We start from the raw sequence: 25,759 nt of genomic DNA on the forward strand, positions 1-25,759 counted from the left end.
TAAGACCGTTTTCAAGGTCTGACAGTATTAAAAGGAAACAGAAGTCTTAAGCAGACTTAAGTACAGCTGTATTCTGACACCCAACACAACCGCCCTCCCAGGAAGGGCAAACTCAGTTCGGTATGAGAAAATATTAATATACTATATAAGACTTCTATGTAATGGATAGGTCATCATTCTCTGTGAGCTCAGCCGGGTCAAGATTTGATAAATGAGTGAAACCTGGAATGGAGGCATTCCCTTACCATCGAATTACTAATCAGCTGCAGTAAACTGGAAAAATACTGAACCAACTTTTCCTTGTTGGATTTGTCAACTTGGACAAATGAAGCTACTATTGGACTTTTTGGTCAGGGGCACACACCATGACAAAGATAGATCCGGTGTTGCATATCAGACATTTTAATGCTCAGAAATAGATTTGCACTTCTCAAGTAAATGAGCAGAGTCATGTAACATAAGAACAGACAAACTATCACAAGATCAGTGTTCCCTGCATTCACTCCAACTCCAGCACTATGGCAGGTCCCCATGGCTCAGGGGTACAAAGCTAAAGGCAGGATTTGTGGTATAACTCAGGAACAGCCAAAAGGGTGCACAAGCTGATGCTGGATAACAGAAGAGATAAAGACATACTCTATATGTTAGAAAGTCGAGCAAACTGTGGGGTATCAAAAATACTTTTCAAAATTACATCCCAGCCTCATCAGAGGTATAAGATAAATAGGAACAATTTGGATAGTATAAGCAAATAGGAGTGACGGGATGAATTGGTAGCAAATGATAGCAAAAAAAATGTATTTCAGATCCACCCAAAAATAATAAAGACAGCTTTAGGAAAAGAAAATGGTTCTACTTAATAAATCAGGAACATAATAGGTTAATTTTAAGTGTTTCTTTTCTTTCCTTGCTATTAGGTAGCTGCCTCAAAAAAGAATGCTAGTTATGTGATTGTATATAGCTCAAATTCCCCAACTTGTATTGCATTTCCTTTTCAGTAAGAGATCAAATATATGAGCGCTCTTCAAAACAGATTTCTGGAAGTACTGTTTTTAAGGTTATAATTTTTTTCCGCTGTACTTTAAAAGACCCTCTCTCAGTCAACAATGGATTGTGTTTACAAATATACTTCCTTTGTGCCTGAATTTTGCTCTCCTGGACATCCAGACCACGTTTATTTCCAAACAGGATGTTTACCTGAGGAAGGGAATATGAATTCCGTAAGCATGGCGTAACTATGTGGCTCTGGAAACTTTTAGTGGAGTGTAAGTGACATCACTGACAGAACATCAACAGGAAGGGCAGGAAGTGTTTTATGTTTTTGCACTGTTTGGTGTGATAAAAACAATAAAAATATCTATTAGCTTGCACTGCAGGCCTTCTGCATCCCGTCTTAGTCATTTAACCATATATGCATCACCACTGCCTGTCAATTGTATCACTAATTTGAATATATATATAAAAGTATATATAATCACCCCTCACTAAATCCTGTAGAAGTTTTATTTATTGAGGAGTCCAAATCTGAATAGATTTTATTTAATATATACATATTTTGATTAAAAATATAGGCGACATTTAGATTCATTTCCACAGGAACCTGCTTTTAACAGTCAATATAGAGCTCAGGAAACTGAGCACCGGATATTCCACACAGCAAAAGTAATTTTCCAAAATCTTGAAAAAAATAATTTCCGGAAATCTAGTGATAGTGGATGGAATATATATCCTGTTTGTATTTTAATTAAAGCAGACTTAAATCACCACCACTGTAATGTCTAAAGGCAAGGACAAAGAGCAAAATATTTCTGTGCAGCAGATCAGTCACTTTGGTAGACAAAAAATGTAGAGAAGCATTAAGGGCAAGCATTAGACAACTGAGAATTCCATTTTCCCCTTATGCATACCCTTAGTGAGGTATGACAGGATCTGACAGTTTGTAGTTATTTAGGGGACAGGGACAGCAGACCTACCAATAAAGAAATTGTGAACAGTTTTCTCATTTTCTCTGCAGTGTATACTTCTCTAAACATACCAATTTTAGCAGAAACTATGGCAATCATCCATGGTCCAGCCTAGATCTATAGCCTACTCACTGAAGTGCTCATCCAAAAGACAACAAAGATTTTCAACCATCAAGCTGAAGACATTGGATGTGCTGCAAAGATGAGGGAAAGAGTAAATCCTCCTATTTGGACTACATCTGTAGTTGCCTACTCTTCATACACTCCTTTACAAATTAATATATAGCTCCATTCATACCCAGCACAATATTTTTCTCAATGTTCTCCACCTTCTTGCCCTCTTGCACAGGACTGACAGTCAATTCAATCAAACTGTCTACTTCTATTAAAAGTATTTTCCTAAAAGTGTGGGGGTTTTTTTTGGTTTTGTTTTGGTTGGGGGTTTTTGTTTGTTTGTTTGTTTGGGGGTTTTTTTGAGTTGTTTTGGTTTGGTTGGGGTTTTTTGGTTTTTTTTTCATTTTTTTGCTTGGGCAATGTGGTGAGGGACAGAAAGCAGATTAATATTCAGAGAACACATTAAGAGCAAATGGAAAAGACAAAGGAGAGAAGCCTTATTTTCATGGAGGATCTGCTATTTCAGATGCAATTTAATGGGATCTGCCTTTCCTCCACACTAAGATCCAATTTTTCTCTTTTATATTGTGCTAAAACCTGAGCAACTGAAAAACAAAGAAGTACATTAAACAGTAATGCCAAATTACTCCCAATTTGTAGCATGATACACAGCAGAAAGAGTCTGTTTACACCTTCTGCTAACCTTCTGAGAGCATGACTACAAACTGGAGCTTTATATTTAAAAAGAACAAAGTTTTAAAATATTCTGAAATATTTAGAATATTCTGAAATTATTTAGAATATATTTAGAATATTCTGAAATACTCCTAACAGACTCCACAGTTTTAATTTAAATAAGTATTCATTTAGAAAAGTAAACTGAATCTATAGTAACTGTGTCTCAACTAAGATACACATCTAACTACACCGAGTGAAGCCAGTTGCTTTCATGTTCAAATAATTGAATGCCAGCTCAGAGCTACACCTTCACAGCACGCATGGAAAGCAGGGAGAAAGTACATCTTACATGTTTGACCCACAAACAGCAAGGGAAGAGTGAAGTGGCTCACCTGTGAAAAGTACCACCCGTAGAGTGGAAGCCATTTTAAGCCATCCTTCAGGACATAGCGGACGTGCCCGAGCGCGTTCTGCCTGATCGCCAGCATGTCCGCAATAATCCAATCAACTGCAACGACAAAAGCCCAAAGCAATCAGCTACACTACCTCTAAACTGCCACTGCTGAAACAAAAAGCACATGTTGTGGGTATGAATGTCATTAAAGGTTTCTGAACTAGAAGTTCGTGCTTGTTAGGGCAAGCCTGGAAAGAGACACAGACAAGCAGTAAACAGACAAGCAGATTTTTTATATCTATAAAAGTGTTAAGCAAAAAAAAATACAAACCTGTACACTGATGATTTGATAAATATATTACATTTTCTTTATTTTTTGGCAAATCCCCGTAGATAATTACCTAAAAAAAATTAAAAAATATGCAGCATTACTTTATAGTTTATTTTCATTGCATTAGGCAGTGATGAGATCCAATGCAATAGTAGACTTTTTACTAAGAAAACTGTCAGCAAGTTAGCATTATTAGCAGACAAACACCCTGTCACTACATCAGTACCCACCACACAGACAACTGTCTTATCAACAAAGCTGTAAATATTAATTAATGAGGGCTTAAGAAACTTATTCTGTTCTTGTGCCATAGCCCCACAACTGGATCCATGGAATGTGACCTTCTGCTACAAGCTCCCTACATTAATATAACTGAAGTTAACAAAGGATCACAGACATGTACAAAATCACCATTTAATTGATACATCTAATGAATAAGACATGCTTTAGCAAGACACCTGCTATCATTCAACCTAAAATGGTACATTTTCCTGGATTACATTAAGAACAAAATCTCAACCATTTGCCATTATTTTAACCATCAAGAGTGAATGAAAAAAGCATGAGGTTAAGGGGTGCCTTTAAATTAGTCTATGGCTTCCAAATAGCAGGTTTTTTAATATGTTCTTCCTCTGTTACATTAAAAACACGCTTCAACCTTGTAGTGTCTCACACCTGAAAGGTACTAGTCTACTGGTGAAATAACCTTCTGAGAGCATGACTACAAACAAGATGCTGATGCTAGAATCTTGGTCACCCTTTTAATATGGGTTCATTCAATTCATTAATTTCTCATTTTATATTTGAAAATAATTTAAATTCTGAACTGAAGAACCAATCCAGCTATTCAATTACCTTTAATAAACATTTTCATAACTTAATGAAGCATAGTTTTTCTAACCAGTACGTTCTAGGTAGGCTTTCACCATTGTTCTGCCAATGGACATACTCCTTGTCTCTAGAAGTTGACTGTATCAGACATACACATGCTACTTCGAAATTATTCCATTTACCAAAAAAGTGAAGAGCTATATGGAAGGTTTACCCGCTTATTTTCATCATTTCCCTAGTCTGGGCAATACTGGAATTTCATCAGGAAGAACTAACATTGATAACTTAATTGGTATAATTGAGTATGCCAAGTCTCATATTGATCCTTACAGGAGGTCTCTCCCAGCATCTCTGGAAACTCTGTCCATCTCTCAGCTAACCAGTGATACTGGATGGCTAATGTCTCATATTGTTAACTCTAGGCAAAAACCCCACAAAAACACTGTATGTTTCACATTCCTGCTGTTTCTTCTTTGAAAATACAACCACACTGTTGATCAAGTTTTGTTTTGAAGGCTAAAACCAGATACTGGCAAACTGAGATACTCAGTTAATATGTGAAGAAGAGATCACTCAGCATAAAGTAAAAGAGGATATAACTTGAGTTATTTTTTTCCAAAAATGAAAAAGAAAAGGCATGCCCAGTAAATTCTAACTGAACAATATCTGTAACAAGTCAGTTGACAAGTATATTCTGAACAGTATCTGAGAAATTTGAACAAGATTCTGCTATAGGAGTAGTCTTTGAAGTACCAAAATTTATAACATTACTGCTGACACTAGGTACCACACACAGTTTAGAGCAAGGAAGCAGTCTGAGGGTTGACCTTACAGTTCAGGTGCACAAATTCCTCTGAAATAAATCTTCCTACTCTCAATTATAGAGTCAAAACTTCATTTTACAAGTGTATGCTTTCCTAGCACCGTTATGCACAGTGTCCATAAACACTGTTTTAATTTCAAGTTAAGACTCTACTATGTAGTTTCTGGCAAAGAGAATTTTAGAGTAAAAGAGAAGGCCCAATACAACAAATCATTAAACCAGAAGGTCTTGAATGTTATTTAAGCTTTTATAAAATGTAGAGAAAAAATAAGAATAAGAGGAAAACAAAACCTGCCCTTGACCCCAAGAGCTGCCCCACACAAGAAACAGGGTTTGAAATACACAATTTATAACTTCAACTTGTAAATATTTCCATTTTAACGTACCAAGTCAAAATCTCAGTGCAATCAGATCCACAATTTAAAGCACTCGCTTTGGACTATCACATGGGTAAAAACAAATATAAAGGATCATTACCATAAAAAAATATATATGCCAGTGTCTGCCAAATATAACAGTTAATCTGTGTAATTTTTTATTTCAGTAAGATTGGATCTAGTTCACTTTTTAACCCCAAAGGAACACCCACTCACTGTTCCTGTAAACAACTTCAATGCACAACATTATGGCTTACCCTAAGGGTTAGATGTGTTTACATGTAATGGACCAAAATCTTTTGCTCATGATAAAACACACAGCCAAACCATTGTACAGAGCAAAAAAAGAAAAAGACCCTCTTATTTATATTAGTTCTCATTTAACACACAAAAACTGGGTGGTTTATTTCAAAGCAAAGGTAAGAATGATAAAATCTGAAAGCTCTATTTTGTTTGCTCAGATGGCTCAGCCTAAGAGGATGCACTAGCTTTATCTGCAGCATCATCCACTTCAGCCCCGCCCATCTCACAGATCTCCAGTGAAGCCTTACACAGCTCATCAAAGGCCAGCAAACAGCTATTCACCTTAGACACTCTGTTAAAGAACTGAGCTACAAACTTACAACTGTTACTACAAGTAGCTAAGAATGGCAACTTCCAGCCTAAGTCCCAAGAGACACCTACTCTGCAGGCACCCACGCAGCTCTCCCTTTGAGACCAAAGCATATTTGCTTCATCAGGCTTCTGAAAATATTCACCATTCACAACAGAAGGGTAACAGTTAGGAGCTTTGAACCCAACAGAAATGTCCTTTTCCCTTTGAGATGGTGTCTGAGGAATTAACATGCCTGTGGATAAGCAGGAGAAGAGCCTGCTCAGAACAAGACTATAATTTCTGGCCATCTGATGTGTTTACGTAAACCAGAGCACCTAACGTATATTATAGGTGCAGAAGGAAACAATACATACTCTTCTTAATGGCCTCCAGAAAACCTCAGACTCCCTGCTGTTTTTCTTAGCTAACTTTGCAGAATTCCTTGCTGTAGAGGCTGTGCAGCCTCTAATTCTTTCTCATTTTGCTGGTACAGATGTTTGGGGGCCACAGTGAATTACAGAATCACAGGATATTCTGAGTTGGAAGGGACCCACAAGGATCCTCGAGTCCACCTCTTTAATGAATGCTCAGACGGGGATCAAACCCATACATTGGTGCCTTGAGGCAGCACTTGAGTGATTCACCTGGGACAGCAGGGCAGAAACCAGAGTCCACAGCGCTCATCTGCATTCAAGCCCCTTTGGATGTAACCTGAACACATCAGAGTGGCTTAAAGACTCCCTGCCCCCAGAGGAGCAGTGCTGCTCCCAGGATGTGCAGAACATCGGCAGGGATGGTCTTGCGCCCCGCAGCCAGTGCTGGGGGAGCAGCACAGGACATGCAGGGCATGCTTGGGAGGCAATTTGAATTTTAGTATTCTGTTTCACATATTTCATGCATGGCTCTCCAGACACTACAGTATATATATATTCTACCTATCAGCTTAATGAACTGAAAAGTGCCCTGTCAGCCACAATGAAGCAAGTGAGGAACCTGTTCATTTAAAATAGAATATGCTGTTAAAAAAAAAAAAGGCACAATGAAGTCAAGCAAAGAAAACAAGTCAATAGGAAGAGCAACAGAGCAAGCCAAAGTAAGCAGAGATTTGAGGGAAAGTGTTTAAAATGCAGATGAACAGCCTAACACTGCAAACATTACTTGTGTATACAACACTGAAATGTATGCTTTTAGCCATGTTTTGATTGCTTCACAGCCCAGTTTGCAGTAACAGGTAATATAGTTAATGTGATTGTGGGCCTTTCACATCTGTTTACACAGCAGCACTGTCAAACTCAATACAGTGAGGTCTCAAACACAGGAACCTGGATGCTATTAGATCTCTTCTGGTACCCAGGAGGGTACCAGAAGGCTGGTACCCAGCTTCCAGGAATGCCATACACCAAGCAGTTCACAGGCTCAGCAGCCACAAGACACACCTCAGGGTGTCCTGTCCAGGTGAAGCTTTGATGAATTTGCAGGAAGTTACAAGAAGTTCTGCTGGGATAATGTACTAATTCAATGATAGGCTGATCTAGGCATGCAAATGGGAGCTCCTGGGTGATCTGGTGACACCAGCTTCACCTTCCCTACCAGACTGTTTTTCCCAGTCCAACACTTAACTATGGCTGTGCTAATTGTGGTAAGTCACATAGCAATATGGAACAGTTCTGCATGGCAGCCACACCTGAATAACCCATAATATGCACACATTTTCACTGAAATAAGGTGGATACTCCTAATTTAGAGTTTAAAATTTATTTTCTTGCTTACGAAATCTTTACATACTAAAGAAAATTAAATAGATCATTTAATCACATCCTAGCAGTATCAGCTCAGTAAACACTGCCATGACAAAAATAACTGTAGGTAAAAGTAACCATACTTGCAGATCAGCCATATCCAATTACAATATTAAGGTAATCTCTTTGCTAGGACTTTGATGTGATCACCAGTTGACCAGCAAGTATATCTTCTGTTAGCGTGGCTTTTGCTTCAGCAGCATTAAGGCAATACAACCGGTTATTCCTGGTAAAAACTTAGGCCAATTCATCTGGTGTCTATCAGTCCACCAGCACACTCAGTCTTGGTTCCTTAGACTTCTTAACCCTCCTCCCTTCTGTATTCAAAGATACCAGATGTGAATTAAAGAATGATATTTCCATCCTTGCTGTTACTTCAACAAAACTTACATTCACTGGAGTACTTTGTGAAAGCAGAGCACTGTGTTCAGGAAAAACACCAGCTTCAAGCACAGGCAATAGAAACTAGGAAGAGGGATAAAAAGCAGGATAACAGGGGAAGAAAATTCCTTCCCTCTTCTGGAAAAAGAATCAAGACATCAACACTTAAAAAGGACCACACACTTCCTACTCAGCTGTGCTGTCCTCACAAAATGCACCTCTCTCCACTTCACTATTTCTTCACGATTAATAATTGGGAATGCATGCTCTTTGGGTCAAGAGCACCTCTGTTGGCTGGGCACTTCTACAACATGTCTACTAAAATAAATAGTATCCTAAAACATATTTCTCATCTGCTTGTTACAAACTCTGGATACATTTTCTGTTGAAAGGGTGGAGTGTGCATGACAAACTACCAAAACAACTGGCACGGACCCTGTGCAAGCTGACCTCGGCAGCCCTGCTGCAGGCATCAAAAACCCGCCCGATGTCTCTAGTCCTTTGTGCTCCCAGAGAAAGCACCTCAGACCATAGAATCTATTTACCCTGTTTGACTAGAAGCAGGCTCAAGACAGGATACAGATAGGGAATCTGTACTTGGGGCTGACATTTCTCAGGTTTTCAGATGCCTTACTATAAGAATTTTAAAGTTTCACTTGCCTACAGCATAAGGAATATGAATAGAACAGAAGAGAAAGGACTTTGATGTTATTAGTTGCATTTTCTCTAGGTATGAAAAAAAGAGTTTATAAATTTTATAAAAATACACAGCTTTAAGGTAACAATCCTAGTATTGCTACACGTCATAACCTCCTTAGGGACTATCTGCTCAACACAAAATTGCACAAGTCTGAAGTCAGCTTCAGACAGCTGCTCAGACAGCTCTAGCAAGCTCAGCAGCAAACCATAAAATCACAAAGCAACCCATTTTATTGAAGCAGTTCATTCAAACGTTCTGCGGCTATGTATTTCGCTGGGGTTCAGTGGAAAAAAACCTTGCTAAGAGATTAAGCTCTGGAGAATATTGAAAAGATTCCTATACGTAATGTAATTCAATTTTTTAAAAATACATTTGTGACTTGATTCAACCAGAGAGCACAGAACTTTAGAAAATACACTTACAGTCATTTAATTTCCTTTTTGTAAGAAAACTATAGTAGCAAGCTATTTAGATTAAGCAGGACTAAATCACACCATTAGATGTTAAATATGAAGCCTGCACATTCTTATTTTCATACTAGCTTTTACCCTTAGGGTCTAAATTGACAAAATTTGATGAGTGGTTGGTTATACTTCATTCCATGTACTAGATACATATCTAGTCACTTTGTTCTGATGCTGACTGTAAAGGCTTTACAGATTATGAGCTAAATTCAACATAATTTCCCTCTGTTCTCCTTAGCTCTCTGATGAATACTTAACAAAATTTTTAAAAAACATCTGTATATCTTAAATGTTCCAGTCTTGATAACAGGAAAACCACCCAAGATTTGCCATGACTTTAATTTTAAGATTCTGACATCAAAAGTCTGAAAAAATTCTATTTTCAGTGCCCAAATAATTTACAGATCTTTCTCCAAATTACTTGCTTTTGCTTACAGTGCAGGTCAATGGCATAAATCCACCATTACAATCAGTGACCACCTGGGAAAAATCAAAATTAGAGTAGCTAACTTTCATCAGAAATTGCCAGTAATGAAATTTTTAACATAATAACTGCATATACTTCAGACATATCTGAAAGGTGATTATTTATATGATGAGATTTCAACAGGAGTGTTTTTCTGAACATTTGGCATTTTGGTATTGTACAAAACCTGAACATGTCTTCTAGTATAAGAGTGGCAGTAAGTATTCCACCTGTTTCATTAAGAGAAAGTCTCTTTTATAAGCCTTTTGCATCTCTGGAGACTTCTTCATGCACATTTTAGTAATTTCCTTTAAAGAAGGCAAAAGCAACCCACATTAAATGTAGCCATTGTTTACTTTATTACCCTTCTGTAGTGGAAAATGTGTAACATCCATTTAAGCTCACTCTGGAAATACCCTTTGCCCACCACACATGAGCAGGAAACCTTGTGGCAGTTTGCAGTGTTTCCTCCAGCCAGAGCTGTTTGTAAGAGGAACTTGGCTTTGAAATGCCTTGGATTCCACGGAGGAGGTGTTTGCATCTCTATTTGTAATATTGTTACACATGTTTGTATCAAGTAGAGACTCAAAGTTGCTGGGAAGCTCTCAGTGAGCTGACTTGAATGAGGATGATTATGAAACATCTCTAGTCCCTGCTTGTGATTGTGAAATAGGATTTCTGAAAGCTTCTCCACACACCGTCAGTAGGTATTTAGAATTTAAGCACTCTGGACTTTCGCAGTAAGGCAAAGGAATGACTACACAGCATAATAACACGTTGGGAGGTATCTGCAACAATTCTGCGTCCAGAATTGAACCTAGTAAACTGATCAGCCTCAAAAATTGACACATTAAAATCACTCTCATGTGCTCACCACCACAGCATGTGAATGAGCCAGTTCACCTACAGCTTGCTCAGAACTATGCACTGTTTTCTTACTCAAAAGGAAACACGCATGCCCCCAGACTCCCACGTAGCCGTAGGAAATGGAACAAAGTAACTCTTCTAGTCAATCCATGAGTTCATCGGGTAAAAGTATTTCAACTACCACAATACAGTTCAAAGCAACCCAAAAAAATATTTTTTTAATAGCTATTCATGAACTAAAATATAAAATTTGACCAAATCAAGTGTAGTTTATTTTACTTTTTTAAAAAAAATCAAACTAGCATAAATGCTATTTCCTACTCCCACAGAGGATCTAATTGTAACAGAGAAGATGACAAGTAGTACGTGACAGAAAAGAAATGAACAAAAGAAAATAATTTCCCTGGATTTTTACACGAAATCCCTTCATAGGATAAATTCAAACTGACAGAGGAGAGATTAAAGTGTATTTTTCCCCTGAGAAGATATGCTTCCTCATAACTGTAATGTCAAAATCCCTGACATTTGAGCCTACTTTATCTAAGACAACTAAAATGGAGAAAAAAAGAATACCCCACCTGCAAGCTTAAGGCAAAAAGTTTGAAATAGGTGCACAGAAATGTTTAACTATGAACAGAGTCTTCTGTTAGCAAGAACAGTGTCTGATAGTACAGTACCAGGAGAAAAAAACATCTAAATTAACAATCATCCTTACATAAAGTATCTGGACATATTATGTAAGCAGAAGAAAAGGACATGGAAGAGCACCATGAAACTCCACAGCCCAGCATCTACCAGAACACAGTTAAACACAAAAAGAGTATAGTGTATAAAACTAATGCTGGCTAAAAAAATAGCGATAAATACAACTTTTATTTTCAATGTAACAAATTATGCTAAGTCAGAACAAATTGTAATGAAAAATCCACATACCAAAAATCTTAAGATATTAAAATAAAGTATATTTAAATAGAAAATTTTAAAACCAAATCATAAGATTGCAAAACTTAGTGGTCAAATACTTGGAATCAGAATTTGTAAGAGCATTCAAACTTGCCCTTTGACTCCTTAGCTTTTCCTACCTAACACATTACTTTCTAATATTTTCATAAGTACATGCAGCTAACTTAAAAATGTAAACACACATTTTTTAAATTGTGGACTGAGACAGATAAGGCTGATATAAAATTCAGATTCAGTTGTGACTTGCCATTTATGAAACATATGCTAGGCAAATCTCCACACAAAGCTACTAGTTTATGAACCCAGCAGTTTTGGTTCAGGTAGCTAATGCTTGATTTCTAAAATTCTAACTAGACTTCAGTTTTTATTTATTTTATTTTTCATATATCAGGCAGTAAGCAGAGGATGATCAGGACCAGCACTGAATGCAGAACCTCTCCATACTAAATTCTTTCCAGACTGCCCCAAAGCCAGATCTGCAATAGACTGGAACTCTAGATGGTATATTGTTGAACAAGAGTCCTGAAGGACATCATTTTCACCTTCACATCTACAGTCAAAGGCACAGAATAAAAATGAAGATGTATGCAAATATTTGGTTTGCAATATCTAAAACAGAAAGAGCACAAAGTTAAGACATCTAATCTATTTTTGCTACCTCATACCACAGTTGAACGTAAAAGTCTAAAATTAGGCATGCATCTCAATTTGAAAGCTGCATCCCTCAGGCTTAGCAGGTATCAGTTAATTTCTGTTCTAATAACACAGAGAACTTAGCTGTGTACTACAAAAGACATATATGCCTGGAGACAGCTGTACACTGAAATCTCTAATGAAATGAAGCAGGGTAAACCCTCTCAATGGAGCCAGAAAAATTTCATCACAGCAGAAAAATTTCACTGGGCTTCTTTCAAAAGTTTATCATACAAACGTGATACACTTCCCTACCTTCTCCTGGTTTCTTTTCAGTCTTTGCATTGCACCAGTCCCCACATTTCTGTCACTTCCCCAAGACCTTTACTTCATTATTTCTACCATTGCAATTAAGTTACAAGTATGTCTCAACACACCTCACAAGAGCTAGCACTGTTTCACAAAGCAGCAAAGTAAGCAGGTACTAACTGGGATTACTGCCACAAGCTACATGAATGAGGAAAGCTCAAACCCTCAGAGGCTGCTCAGCTCCAACCTGAGCTTAGAGGTTTGCCTCGAAGGCAGCTCTGCACATTCTCACTCAGCTCCCACACCATTCCAGAATCCTCCAACTCCTGAGCTGCCACACAGGGAGGAGAGCTCAGGAAACTCAAGAGCAGGTTCATATACCCAGGCTCATGCCAAAATGCAACTGCCAGCACTTTTCTTCCAAACACTACTGAAGAAGGGTGGAAAGTTCTGTTTCTTTTGGACTTTCTGGTTATGTCATTTGCCTGGGAAGTGGGTCCTCATCTAAAGAGAAGCCAAACCCTGTCACTCACATCTACCGACAGGAAGCAGTCAGAAACCAAACCTTCACCCTGCCATGACGAAGCCTGGTTATGATGCCTCTCCCAGTGCAGAAAGGGAAGAACCAGGTTCCTAAGAGATAACAAACCACCCCACCAACAGCAACTAAAGCACCTCCTTGCATGCTGCAACTTGGCTGTCAAACTTGCACTGCCTCTTGCCTTCCCACTTCCACCTTGGGCCCTCAAGAATTACCTGTTGGACAGCTGAACAGCTTCAAAAGGAAAAGCAAGAAGTAAAGATTATCTTGTCTGGGAAGGTTGCTGTCCTGGGAACAGAGATGGGCACTGACACTCCCTTGCACTGCAAATTGGTCAACAGCTCCCAGACTAAGCATTCATCCCAATCTCAGCTCTCCTCACACATTTCCTAGGAAGCCAAGGTATGAAAAAAAGCCCAGGCTCTATTCCACTGGAAAGTATTGTCAAGAGTTCTGCAGCACATTTGCTCCACAAAGTTTTAATTTGCTCTGAAGCTAAGTAGTTTTCAATCCTACTGAGACACAGCAAGTCCAAGCTTCAATATCAATCCAGGAAGCACACCACACTGTTAAACAAGCATCTCTTGTATTTTATAAAATAATTGTTTAGCTCTACCAAACAACACTGAGGTATTATCTGATTCTTACAGCCTTTTCAGAGTCCTGTAAAGACAACGAAAACCAGAATTTCATAATATCTTTAATAAAAACACAGCTTCTAAAAATTCTATTCATCATGAAGTGGGGGGAGGGAACACAGCTGAAACAAGTACTGAACAAAATCCTTGAGCATTAATTCAGTTATGGATTTCATTCAATTGTCAAAACCTTTCAGATGAAAAGGATCCTTTAGCAGTCTGAGTGATGATTTCTTTATTATTTCTTCACCAGCATTCAGTACAAAATATCAAACACAATTACAACAAAAAAAGTTGAAGAACATTTAGTCCTCATCTGATCTGAAACATGTGCACAAACACAATAGGCATTAATTTCATCACCCTGACAGCAACTGGGATAAGACGCTCAGGGTCAGAGAGAGATGAGAGCATTCATCATATTGAATTACCACCTTTCAGCCCTTTAACTGTTCTAATCACACCCATATTTGCAGCCATCCTGGTTTTCACATTCTATGGCAAGATTCAACTGTTTTATGGCCTGTTTGAAATGGAAGAGACCAGACTTCCCTGACACAGTAAAGAGAAAAGTAGTAACACAACCACAGTTAATCAGCTACTTGATGATTCAGAAACCAGGGGCCAAACCAACTATTAGCATCCGCAGATGGAAGTCCTTTGAAGTGCATGAATTGCACCAATATTCCTCCTAGAAAACAGTACTGTAGGGCACCTGCATCTTACAGCAGGATAGGTGAGAAGCAACACGGGGCCAAAGCAGGGACGTTCTCTCTGTGCCACTTTCCAATACCACTTCTACACATTTCATTACTCTGAATATGTAATCCTAGAGATTATTGAGGAGCACTGTCACAATGCCACAGATTAATTAATTTCATATATTTATAGCTGCTTAATAGAATTCATGGATGCCTACTAAACTGTAATTGCACTGACAAATTTACACAACATTACAGGATTTCACTTTATAGTCCTACTGGCTTTGTCAAGTTTACCTCACAGCACTGGGATGTTGTTGTTGCTTTCTGTACTCTCAGTACTGGTTCTTCAGTCTTCTGCTGCCAACTCTTGCATGACAGTCAGCAAAAGGGACTATTTTTGGCAATTCGTTAATGAATTCTAATATTATTGGAAAACCTAGACTCATGCCAAATAAGCTTGAGTTCTCTTAGGCTTTGTAAAACAAAATTGTTTCAGTGGAAGAAAGAGACTGACCAAAATTTAAAAAGAGAAAGTATTTACAACTAAATACTTTTTTACTTACCAAGTAAAAAATTTTTACTGTTACTTCATGAGCCACTCTCTAGGACCTAAAATATCTAGACCTCACAGAAATTATAGCTCTGGAATTATTTTATATCTCAAGCCAAATACTTAAGAGAAAGGGAAAGACTAGTATTTCAAGATTTTTTATCATGCAGATCAGGCTATCACCTTAGTTACATTTCAAAACAGAGGAGTTTGCTATAAAGATAAAAAGCCTTCCTAGCATGCACTACAGTTTTTGTTTTTAAAGAACTGGCTAAGAACTTCCAAGTCAAGAACAAAGAAAAGAAGAAAAATACACTTGTGCATGCAGCTGTGAGGGGAGACAGATGTAGAAACTTAATGGATTAACAGCAAATGATAGAGAGAAACATCACCCCTTGACAGATAAATAAATAGGAAAAAAATACCACAGTAGACTAGTATTTGAATCAAAATATAGTCATCCATGTTTAAGATTGTAACCAACTCTACCCTATTAATACCCACTCACATTACTGGGAATTTTGGAAAATTATTTTAAGATCAGACACTTCAGATAACCACAATTGGTTCAGCATGTTCTTGTATTGAAAAAACACAAATACCTTAAGTGTAAAACCAAAGAATGCTAAACAGTACGTAACATTAAAGACATTTTAAATACAGTAAGACAGCAACAGTGTTAACAAAAATTCACTTAAGCATCTGTAGAATCCTAACCACTTGAGTGAGACTACAACAAGTTCCAGTACTCTGATGGATAAGGCTGTCTCCTATTTATTCAGTTACAAAAATAAACATCCCAACACATTTCAATCGATTGAATAAATTAATAGACTTGAAAGAGATGCAGAATTCCTCCCTCCCATGGCTCTTATGGTGCCTTAATGCTGGTAGAGCCCTACAGCTGCCTTTACAAAGCTACTATTTTTGCTGGTTTATTGGAATTAAGTTTAATGATGCTACATTTCTGCATCTAATTGCATGCCTTAAGACAGCCCATCCACAGCAGGTCTCAGGTTACCATCCCAATCTCACACACTCAGGCACATGGTTAACTTTCCACTGTGAGTTTCAAGTTAAAACACGTGCAGCATTCACTAGAGTAGGTCTAAAAGGACACCCTGTTTCTCTCCCTTAAAAAAGTGGGGACTACCTTCCAGTTAAATGACACATGGATTTTAAAGGTTATAGCTCTTACCTCTCCACACATGTATTGTATTTTCCAAGCTTTTATTTACCTTCCAGTCATGGTTACTATTTTATTTATCCTATGACATATGCCTCCTCTTCCTCCACAACTTCTTATAATTATTTGTTGCTTACTGTGATCAAGCATCTCTGTTTCAATATTATCCTAATTGATCTCCTGTTAGTGGCCTATAATTGATCATCACAGTTTTTCTGTTTGTATGAAGTTTATCAATGCAATGAAACAGAGGTCAACAGATGATGGCTACCTTGCTGTTTCTTTTTGTTAGCATTTTCCTTTCTTTAATGTCAGGCATTTTTTGGAGAAAAGTTCTTTTTAAAAATTCTAAGTGTTTGCTACTGTCTGCACACCAGTTGTAGGCAGCTTGAGTAGTTTTTCCATTACAATTTATACACTGATTTTTGGCTCTCATTCTTAGAATAGGTCAAGTTAAACTTCTATACCACTACTTTCAGCACTTAATGACCAAAGAGTGTTACTACACATGAAGGTATCTGTACTAGAGACACTACATAAAACAGAAGGCAGCTAAAACTCAAAGTACCTGTGAACTACTGCTCCTACTTCCTTTTTTTTTAATATATCAAGCACAACACAAGTTAGCTTATTTGGACAAGAGGTAAGGCGAAGCCACATAAATTACAAGCTGAATCAAAAACTACCGCTAAAAGAAGATCTTACTTAGTTTTGTATCTGTTCTATTTACTTTGATGTCAAACTGTGCAACTCTTGTATCTTTAGCTGGCTTAGTGGTTTCCCAAGAGTCAGTAGGAAAGCAAGGCCTACGACTACACTCAGGAGTGGAAACTAGGGGAGATCCAGCTTGATTCTGAAATAAATACTTCATTGCAGAGTGGAAAAAGGCCTTAGCCATGAATATGAGAAGACCTTATTTGTATGAGCTCTGTCATCTGTCAACATGTATTGCTATTCTTTGCTCTCAAGCACCTGAAGCTGACACTATCCTCAAACAGCCTTCTGTATATTAAAAAATTTTTGAAGGTCATCTTTAGACACAAAAAGCACCTGTCATTTATTATTTTTTACGTGCACAATTAAAAGTCTCCTTGCCTACTTTCCAAATTACAGACGAATACATAACCTCTCAAACACTGAGCACTTTGTGAGGTATTATCACCTGAATGCAAATACCTCTCTGATCACACAAGAGAGCCCTCCAATTTCAACTTATTAACCTGAAACCGAGATCCTGAATAATCACAATCCATGACTGATCCAAAATTTAAGGGCCAAAGACTGTCATGAGGCAGACTGCATGAAAACTAAAAATCTGTAATAACGGATAGATAAAAGTAATCTATTTATTAAAAACCTGTACGTGTATTATGTACAATTACAGCTGATGACAGCTTTCTCATCTGCTGCCAATTTAATGCTACAGATGTGCAGCACAGGCCACAGAGGTTCAAAGTGTGCAAAGGCGGCTGCCATTCAAGTGCTGATAGAGCACGACCGGTGTCGCATCTCTTCCGTTTCCCCGACCTGCAAAACGAACACAACACCAACACTCTGTGAAAAGCATCACCAGAGGAGCAGCGGCGGCTGCGGAACGAGGCGGATCCTCTGCGGTCCCGGGCACAGGCCACGGCCGCACCTGCCCGCGGACCCCACGGCGGGCGGCCCGAGGGCGCCGGGGGACGAGCCCAGAGCCGGCACCACCGCCGGCCGCCCCCCGGACCGCCGGAGCCCCCCTGCCCTGCCCGGCCCAGCCGGCTCACCTGCACGCCCGTGTAGTTCTCGAAGAAGAAGAGAACCATGCTCTGGTAGATGGTGTACAGCCGGTCATCCACCTCGCGGTAGAAGCGGGCGGGTAGCACGGCGGAGAGCAGGCGCCAGGCGCCCCAGGCCAGTATGTAGGTGGGCGCCGTGCCCATCATGACGGCCGCGGGCAGCACGTAGCGCATGGAGTAGGTGTGCAGCACCAGCGACAGCAGCATCTTCCCGCTGCCCCCGGCCTCACCGGGACACCCACATGGGCGGCGCGCTCACACACAGCCCCGCAGTCCCGCCGCCCGCATCGCCCGCCGCGCCGGGCACACCTGCCAGGCGGCCTCGAAGCAGCAGCGGCGGCGGCCGGGAGGGAGGGGGAGAGAGCGCGGCGTGAGAGGGCACCGGCTCACGGCTTCCTCAGCGATGCCGCCACCATCTTGCCCGGCGGAGGCGGAGCCGCGCCGCAGGAAGGCGGCCCCGGCCCCCGGCGCTTCCGGGCGGGCGGGAGGGGCCGCGCTGGCGCCGGGCCGGGCCCGGGCCGGCCCCCCGAGCAGCCCGGCCGGTGGCACCGGCTCTGTCCTCGTCCCCCGCCCCGTCCCGGCCGCTTCCCCATCACTCCCCAGCCAAAAGCGGCAGCAGTGGGGGCGGGCAGCTCGGCTCCCTGCAAAACGAGTTACACGCGTTTATAACTGATGAGCTTAGTTTATATTCATTATATCTTAGCAAAGGTTAGAAGAAAATTTAGTCATTTTTCCTGGCCGTGGCCCCCCCCCCCTCCCCACCCCCGCACTTTCGGCCTATGAGTCTAAAGTGGAGCACTAAAATGCAGCTCTCCCTTTGCCAGCTCCAGCACAGCGATGCCCAGGGTTTAGGAGGCGTTTCACGTGCCCCTCTTGGACGCGTTCTCGCACTAGCAGGCAGCTGCCTGCCTGGCCTCTCTTCGCTCACCCTCGGTCCCTGCCCCCCAATACCCTGTTGGCAGCAGAAGCCAGAGGGACCACCTGCTTTTGAAGAAAATGCAAGAGGTCTTTTAGAAAACAGTCTAATAACCTTTCCAGAAGAAATTGCTTATTGAGCTCTAGGCTGTAGTGAGGTGTTTATTCCTTGGTGTCTATCCTGAAACTTGTGGAGATCTCACTGTTTTGAAAGAAGTGGGTGTGCAATACGTTCTGCTAAGATCTGTTTGCTTTGCCAGGTTTTAACTGGGACAAGCTTTGTCCTTTGCTGTTGTTGACCTCCTGCTAGCTGGTTTCTGGTGTGTGTTGGAAATGGCATCCTTCAGTTCATTAGTCTTAGGTATAAAAAGACATGTCTTTACCAGTTTTAAAATGTTTCATTTTTATTCCTTTGTATGTTTTCCCCCATATTACAAGGACTGCCTGTATTTTCCTTGCTGTATTTTACATTACAAGTTTTCCTTTTTTGTTACTGTTTGAATTTTATTTTTTCTTTCCAGTTTATGCTTTTCGGCATTCTTAGTCTTTTACCATCCCATACCACACACACATGCCCATGTTCACACACTTTTTTTCTGCTTTTCTTAACTAGATATTTTCTACCGGTTCTTTTAATGTATTTTCTCTCTTTGTGAAGTATATGTTATCTGACATATAGATACCATTTTAGTGACATAAAAGGTACAGAGTCCATGCACTTGGGTTTAGGACTTGACTTACTAGTGTAATTACATCAGTATGATGTCATAATATGGGGTTGTAATGTCTGCAACTGAATGAAACTTAAACTTTTCCATTCAAAAAACAAATATACCACAGTGATGAGATCTGGGACGCTGCCACCAAGTCCTTGCTTTTCTTGATTCATAGCTGCTTTTTATTGTAGATCCCTCTGAATTGTGCCACAGGAATTTCAATACTGGTCTTTCACATTATTGACATCAGAGGCAAAATAAGAAGAATGTTCTGATATTTGCTGCAATTTGTCATTTCTAGTCTCATGAAAGCATAGGCCCCAATTACACCTCCTTTAACCAAATTGTTCTCTGGGCATTTTACTTTCAGGTGGAAGAAGAAAAATCACCCAATTTAGGGCAATTAGTACTCCAGTTCAGATATTAAGACTTCAAACCCATTTTTATTTTTTTCTGTATAACAACCTTGACATCTAAAAGAATAAACAATGTTTTCCCCCTGAAATTTTGGGAGAAAAGCATTGGTGAGCCATCTCTAAGGTGCTCAGTCTGTTTTGTGTGAACATAATTATTTGGTATGAACCTGATTATTCTAGTGTTAGGATTTTTCTGCTGGTGGTTGCCACACCTAAAGTAGCCAAGCTCACCAAGCTCTGGGAAAAAAAATCAGATGTTAATCTGATAGTGAAAAATACCTGTAACTGCCTCTAGAAGGAACCACAAACTGTGTCACTAAGTGCCAGCTCTGAGCATTAAGGGAGTTTCCCATTTTACTGCTCACAAAACCATGTTTCACAATTCCATCACCTACTCACTGCAATTGTTAACAGACTAAACAAAGCCAGATAACATCAGATACAAATCAGTCTCCCTTGAGCTTTAACATTTAAGCCTTTACAGATGATCTTATCTTCAACAATATCCTGGAAGATGATGTATTGCTATCAGTTCTATTGTTAAATGTTGAGAAAAGGGACACAGATATTAAGGCCAAAGATCTAGATCCAAATAATTCCTGAATTCCTAGAGTCAAGGACTTTGGGAGCTTGGGCTTACTATGAAGTGCATGTCATGGGGGGATCTAAGCAGTACTTAATAGGATCCATGGGCATCATCAGTCTGTGCAGAAAGCTGATTGCAGTTAGCAGACTTAATGTGTATTTGTGTAGGATCAGGTAAACCAAAACACTGAGGACGGTGGACTAAGTATGGTCTTACAAGTTCTCATTCTGTATTTCAGAAGCACATGTGTCTGCTTGAGACCCACAATGTGTTACAAAGTTTGGTAACACACTTTTTAAAATGTGGCTAGAGAAGATACTAACAGACTTCAAGGGACTGGATTAGGCACGGATTCAGTTTGTTGAGGGTGTCAAATTCATACCTCCCATCACTGAGGTAGGTGACCTGCAGGGCAAGAGTAATGAACGTCCCTCATGTTGAATTTTTGTAGTAATTGTTTAATGTAACATAAAAAAAAATGATTAGCCTAGATTACAAGTAGACTAGTTTAGACAAGTAGACTTGTTTTGATTACAGGTCCTCTAGATACATGCCTTTTTCTAACAATGGCCATGACCTTCTGCATCTGTCTGCATTTGCTCATGGAAATGAAGGCTTCCTTGAATCTTGCAATCTTCTCCAGCCTCAGGTGAGAAATGTAGTAGTTCCTCTCCATCCTTGATTCTGTCCTTGCAGGACTTCTGGTTCCTCTGCCCCACTGGCCACCCTGGCTTCCCTCACACAGAACATAAGGCTGCACAACCTCTGACTGGTCCACCTGTACAACATGTCTACATGTCTGTGCTCCACTCATTCCATTCCTTACCTTCAGGTCCTGCCCGGAAAGGATGTCTCTTACCACCAGAAAAGGAGGAATCACATTGGGCCAGCTTGTATTCTGAGGTAGTTCTTGAGGATGTTTTCTGTGTGGCACTGGGCATGGTTGTGTTTATGGTGGGATTTGCACAGTCTTCTGCATCATGCCCTTGCAGTGATAGGGAAACAAGTTCAGCTGTGCACTAATTGAGGCAAGTTTCAGCTCTTCTCTGTCTCCCAGGAGATTCCTTCTTATGGATTTAGTTATTTTTTACCTCTACAAATCAGTAAGAATGGCAGGTACAGATGAAATAAGGATGTGGCAAACTTCTTCCAAGCTCTCCCAGCCTTCTCCAAATCCCCTTTTGTGGTTCAGGGTCTGGAGGCAGGTCTACTTCACCAACAGATTTATTCTACATATGTCTGCCCATTTTCCCCTTTACCTGTATTAGCTTTTAGCCACACTGCAGTCTGTGTGACAAGCAGTAGAATATCCTTTTGTTTTGGACCTGCCTCATTGTAATTTCATTTTATGTACCTTAGAGCTTGTATTGAGAGACACAGGAATCCCCTTTCCACTCTCTTTTTAAAGAGACAATTCCACTCATGATTTTGAAAGATCTCCATAACATCCCCTTTAGGCAATCTGTTTTCTTAATGAGAGATTATATGTTCACTCATAAGATTTATCCATAAAAATACCTTGCAGAATCTCTGATACATGTCTAGTATAATATGTCATCATTTAATAAACCAAACTAGTAAATGAGGAGAAGCACATTTTTTCCAATGGTTCTAGAACACATCTGCTGACATCAGAGATATGGTGATTTTAAAGACTCTGCAGATTGTGGAGAAAACAGAGTTTTAAGGAGCACACACTCTTCTGCATCAAGCTGCATCACTATCATCTTTCATCTGCCTCCAAGTTTTCTCTTTCCTGTGTTTCCAGTCTTGACCCATCAAACTCTCAGTCTCCCTTCCAAAATACATCCTTTGGTTCTCAGCTCTGTCTCCACATATTTTTTTCCAATCTCCTTCCCAGGCAAGCCTAACTAATTCTACTCCCATGACTCTGTGCATCCCATTCACATTTCTCACACAATGTCCATCTCTTTTTTTTCCTAGTGAATCCTGGTTTGCTCCTAATTTCCCCTGAGAGCTCCTAATCCTGTTATCCACTCTTCTTTATGTCAAATTCTCTTTGTCAGAGCAATCATCATTTTTACTTCCTGCCTACTTGGTCACAGTCCAGTGACCTCAACAATTCTCAGCCACAGCTTCACCCTAGAACAGCAGTTCTGGCTTGGCCTTTCCCCCCCTCATTTGGTCAAGCTCTCAGTCCCCTTGTGTGTAACTTGGGTGGCCTCTGCCTCTTTGGCACTTGGGTGCAGGCAGGGACAGCACTGAGAGGATGGCAAAATAAGGTACTGTGGCCCCCCATCTGGTCCTTGGATGGCCTGAAGGAGCCAAAGCATGCTGTCTCTCAGGAAGAAAAGGATCCATACAGTCTGTTCAGTGAGCCAGGATTTGTGCATTTCAGCTGGTAAACTTGGGTTCTGAATTAAGCAGTTACAAACAGATTTATCAGAGGTTTGTGGCTTTGCCAAATTTGAGCCAATTTTCACAGTAGGAGGAGAAGTTGTGTCCATAGCTCAAATGCTACTCATGACCTTATCAAACAAATCTCCTCTCTAAGGCCAAAAGTAGTAAAAATTAAAAGGATTACGAACGGCGTACCAGAATAGCAGATTTTCTATAGCTATAGTCCCTAAAATAATGCAGTTTAGGAAATTTCAACCCTCAATTTTAAAATAAGCAGGGACAAGACAACAAAGACAAGCTCTTTGAAATTTGAAATGAAAATCTATTAATAAAAACAGACCTTGATACCAGGTAATGCTACAGTTCTTCCCTGCAATTAGGGCTGTGTTCACAGTGTAAACCTAGCTGAAGGATGAGTTAATATTTATATAGAGAAGCCTGAGAAACCTGGGATCATGAAAGACCTGGGAAGAGAATTATTGTGGTGTGCCTAGACACAGATATAGCTGTTTGTGTTTAGCAGAACTAGGAATACCAGTTGAACTGTATTTATGAGTGTTTAGGGAAGAATTAGTTACCTCCTTCTATCTAAAGTTTTAGTTCCATACTACCCACAACCACCCACAAGGGTTTTAGTCATAGTAAACCAACATTTTTACATTAGCACTATGGCTTCAGTATAAGAAGACTGTGGCATGGGAGTATTTTGCTGTAGGAATTTGCTGCAAGGTTGTCTGTGTCTGACTGTGTCTTCTCTGTGTACCTTGTCCACAAAAGAAACAGGCAGGCTTGCTACTGAAGTTCTGCAGCTTTAGGAACATTGGGTTCAAGACATAGGCTGTTGTACAAGTTATTTTGGTTTCCCATTTATATAATTAAAGTAATACTTATCTCACAAGGTCATTTTAATGGCAAATTAAGTTTAGAGTAAAAAGACTCTTGTGATCAAGGGATGACATGAAATCTAAGTTTGCCTCTGGACTGCAGACCTGACATTATAGTTCTGTGCCTCAGTCCCCTTGGTGTAAAATAAGGATAATATTTCCTCCCCCCACCCTTTATTTGTTTAGATTGTCAGTAGAGCTGGTTGGAAAAATTCTGACATGTTTTTAATTGAGCATTTGCTGACTCATCAAAATCTAGTGTTTCAATGAGAACTCTTCTCAGCTTCCTGACAGCTTGCTGACCTGGATCCTTGGCAAAGATCTGGGAAGTGCTGGGAGTTGTGGCTCTCAGGGCTTCCAGTCTCATTCTTCCTTGATAGCTGGAGCTCTCAGTGTCTACAGCTGTGGGACAGCCTGCTGTGCAGGGACTCCCATTGCTCACGGCTCTGGGGCAGACCACCTCCAATTCCCTGGAGCTGCACTTTCACACCTTTTTTTTAAATAGCATATTGTTCCCAACAGAAGGACATTATATTATGAAGCAACAGAAATTTTTTTGCAAAACAAAGTTATCCTTCTCTATTGAACTTTTTGGAGCAGGACCGTTTTGCTTTAATGCTGGTGCATTGCACAAGACAAAGAAAAGTACAGCCCTCTACTCAAAAAAGCAATAAACTATGTAGAAAGAGAGAACTGTGAAGAGAGACACAGCAGTTGGTTAGTCCTTTTGCTTCCTCCCACAATAATTTTGTCATAGTTTCCAGTCTCAGAACACTGGAGACAGTGCTCAAGCCGTTTGCCTACAGATGAGACATCCGTGTAAGATCCCAGGTAGAAGTAGTTGGCTGATCTTCACTCTACCAACTCCTTTCTCCTGTAAGGAGTAGTTGATACCCTTACCCTGTATCATAGAAGATACACACATGCAAAGTCACAGTTCTATGTTATGTTCACCTTTAATTTGTGGATGAGTGGATGTAACAGGATAGAGGGTTTCCCACTCCTCGGCTATAGGCCGATTTTATCCCTGTATCCTGCAAAGAACTACTAGGGGAAATAAAAATAAAATATGGAGATATATTCATGAAACTACCATCTCAATGCTCAAAGTCACTGATGGTGAAATTGCCAGGCTGAAAATGCCTGTTGGTGACTTTGGCAATAACTTTCTGTCTTGAGAAAAAAGCGTAGAAATGCAAAATGACGCATTTCAGAAGATTATCATCTTCAAGTCCCTTGCATTTAGAAAAGCTCAAATATCTGGTGTGCATCATGAATCAGGTTGAGGGAGGTGATTGTCCCACTCTGCACTGGTGTGGCCTCGCCTCTGAGTCCTGTGTGCACTTTTGGGGATCACAATATGAGAAGAGTTTTAAGCCATTTGAGAACATCCAAAGGAGGGCAACAAAGATGGTGAAGGGCCTTGAGGGGAAGCTGTATGAGGAGCAGCTGAGGTCACTTGGTCTGTTCAGCCTGGAGGAGACTGAACGGAGACCTCACTGCAGTTACAGCTCCTTGTGAGGGGAAGAGGAGAGGCACACACTGATTTGTTGTCTGTGGTGATCAGTGACAGGACCCAAGGGAATGGCCTGAAGTTGTTGAAAGTTGAAATCTCCAGGGGAGATTTCGGCTGGATATCAGAAAAAGATTTTTCACCCAGAGGCTGCTTGGGCACTGGAACAGGACAGTGGCCACAGCACAGCCTGACAGAGTTCAAAAAGTGTTTGAACAGTGTCCTCAGGCACATGGTGTGACTCTTGGGGATGGTGCTGTGCAGGGCCCGGAGTTGGACATGATG

At 40.2% G+C, this 25,759-nt stretch overlaps 1 protein-coding gene across 1 annotated transcript in view; it reads right to left on the reverse strand.

The window, feature by feature from the left end:
* Positions 1–18,514, reverse strand: part of AGPAT5 (1-acylglycerol-3-phosphate O-acyltransferase 5) — a 54,061-nt gene extending 35,547 nt beyond the window's left edge. Inside the window, exons 1-3 of the mRNA XM_009094752.4 lie at positions 18,072–18,514; positions 3,482–3,551; positions 3,149–3,264 (exon numbers count right to left, since the gene is read on the reverse strand). Of these exons, the coding sequence (XP_009093000.1) occupies positions 3,149–3,264; positions 3,482–3,551; positions 18,072–18,290 (405 nt within the window). The 5' untranslated portion in view covers positions 18,291–18,514. The remainder of the gene's footprint in view (positions 1–3,148; positions 3,265–3,481; positions 3,552–18,071) is intronic.
* Between the last annotated feature and the right edge of the window lie 7,245 nt (positions 18,515–25,759).

This window comes from Serinus canaria, chromosome 3 (assembly GCF_022539315.1).
Source record: "Serinus canaria isolate serCan28SL12 chromosome 3, serCan2020, whole genome shotgun sequence".
Classification (NCBI taxonomy): Eukaryota; Metazoa; Chordata; class Aves; order Passeriformes; family Fringillidae; genus Serinus; species Serinus canaria.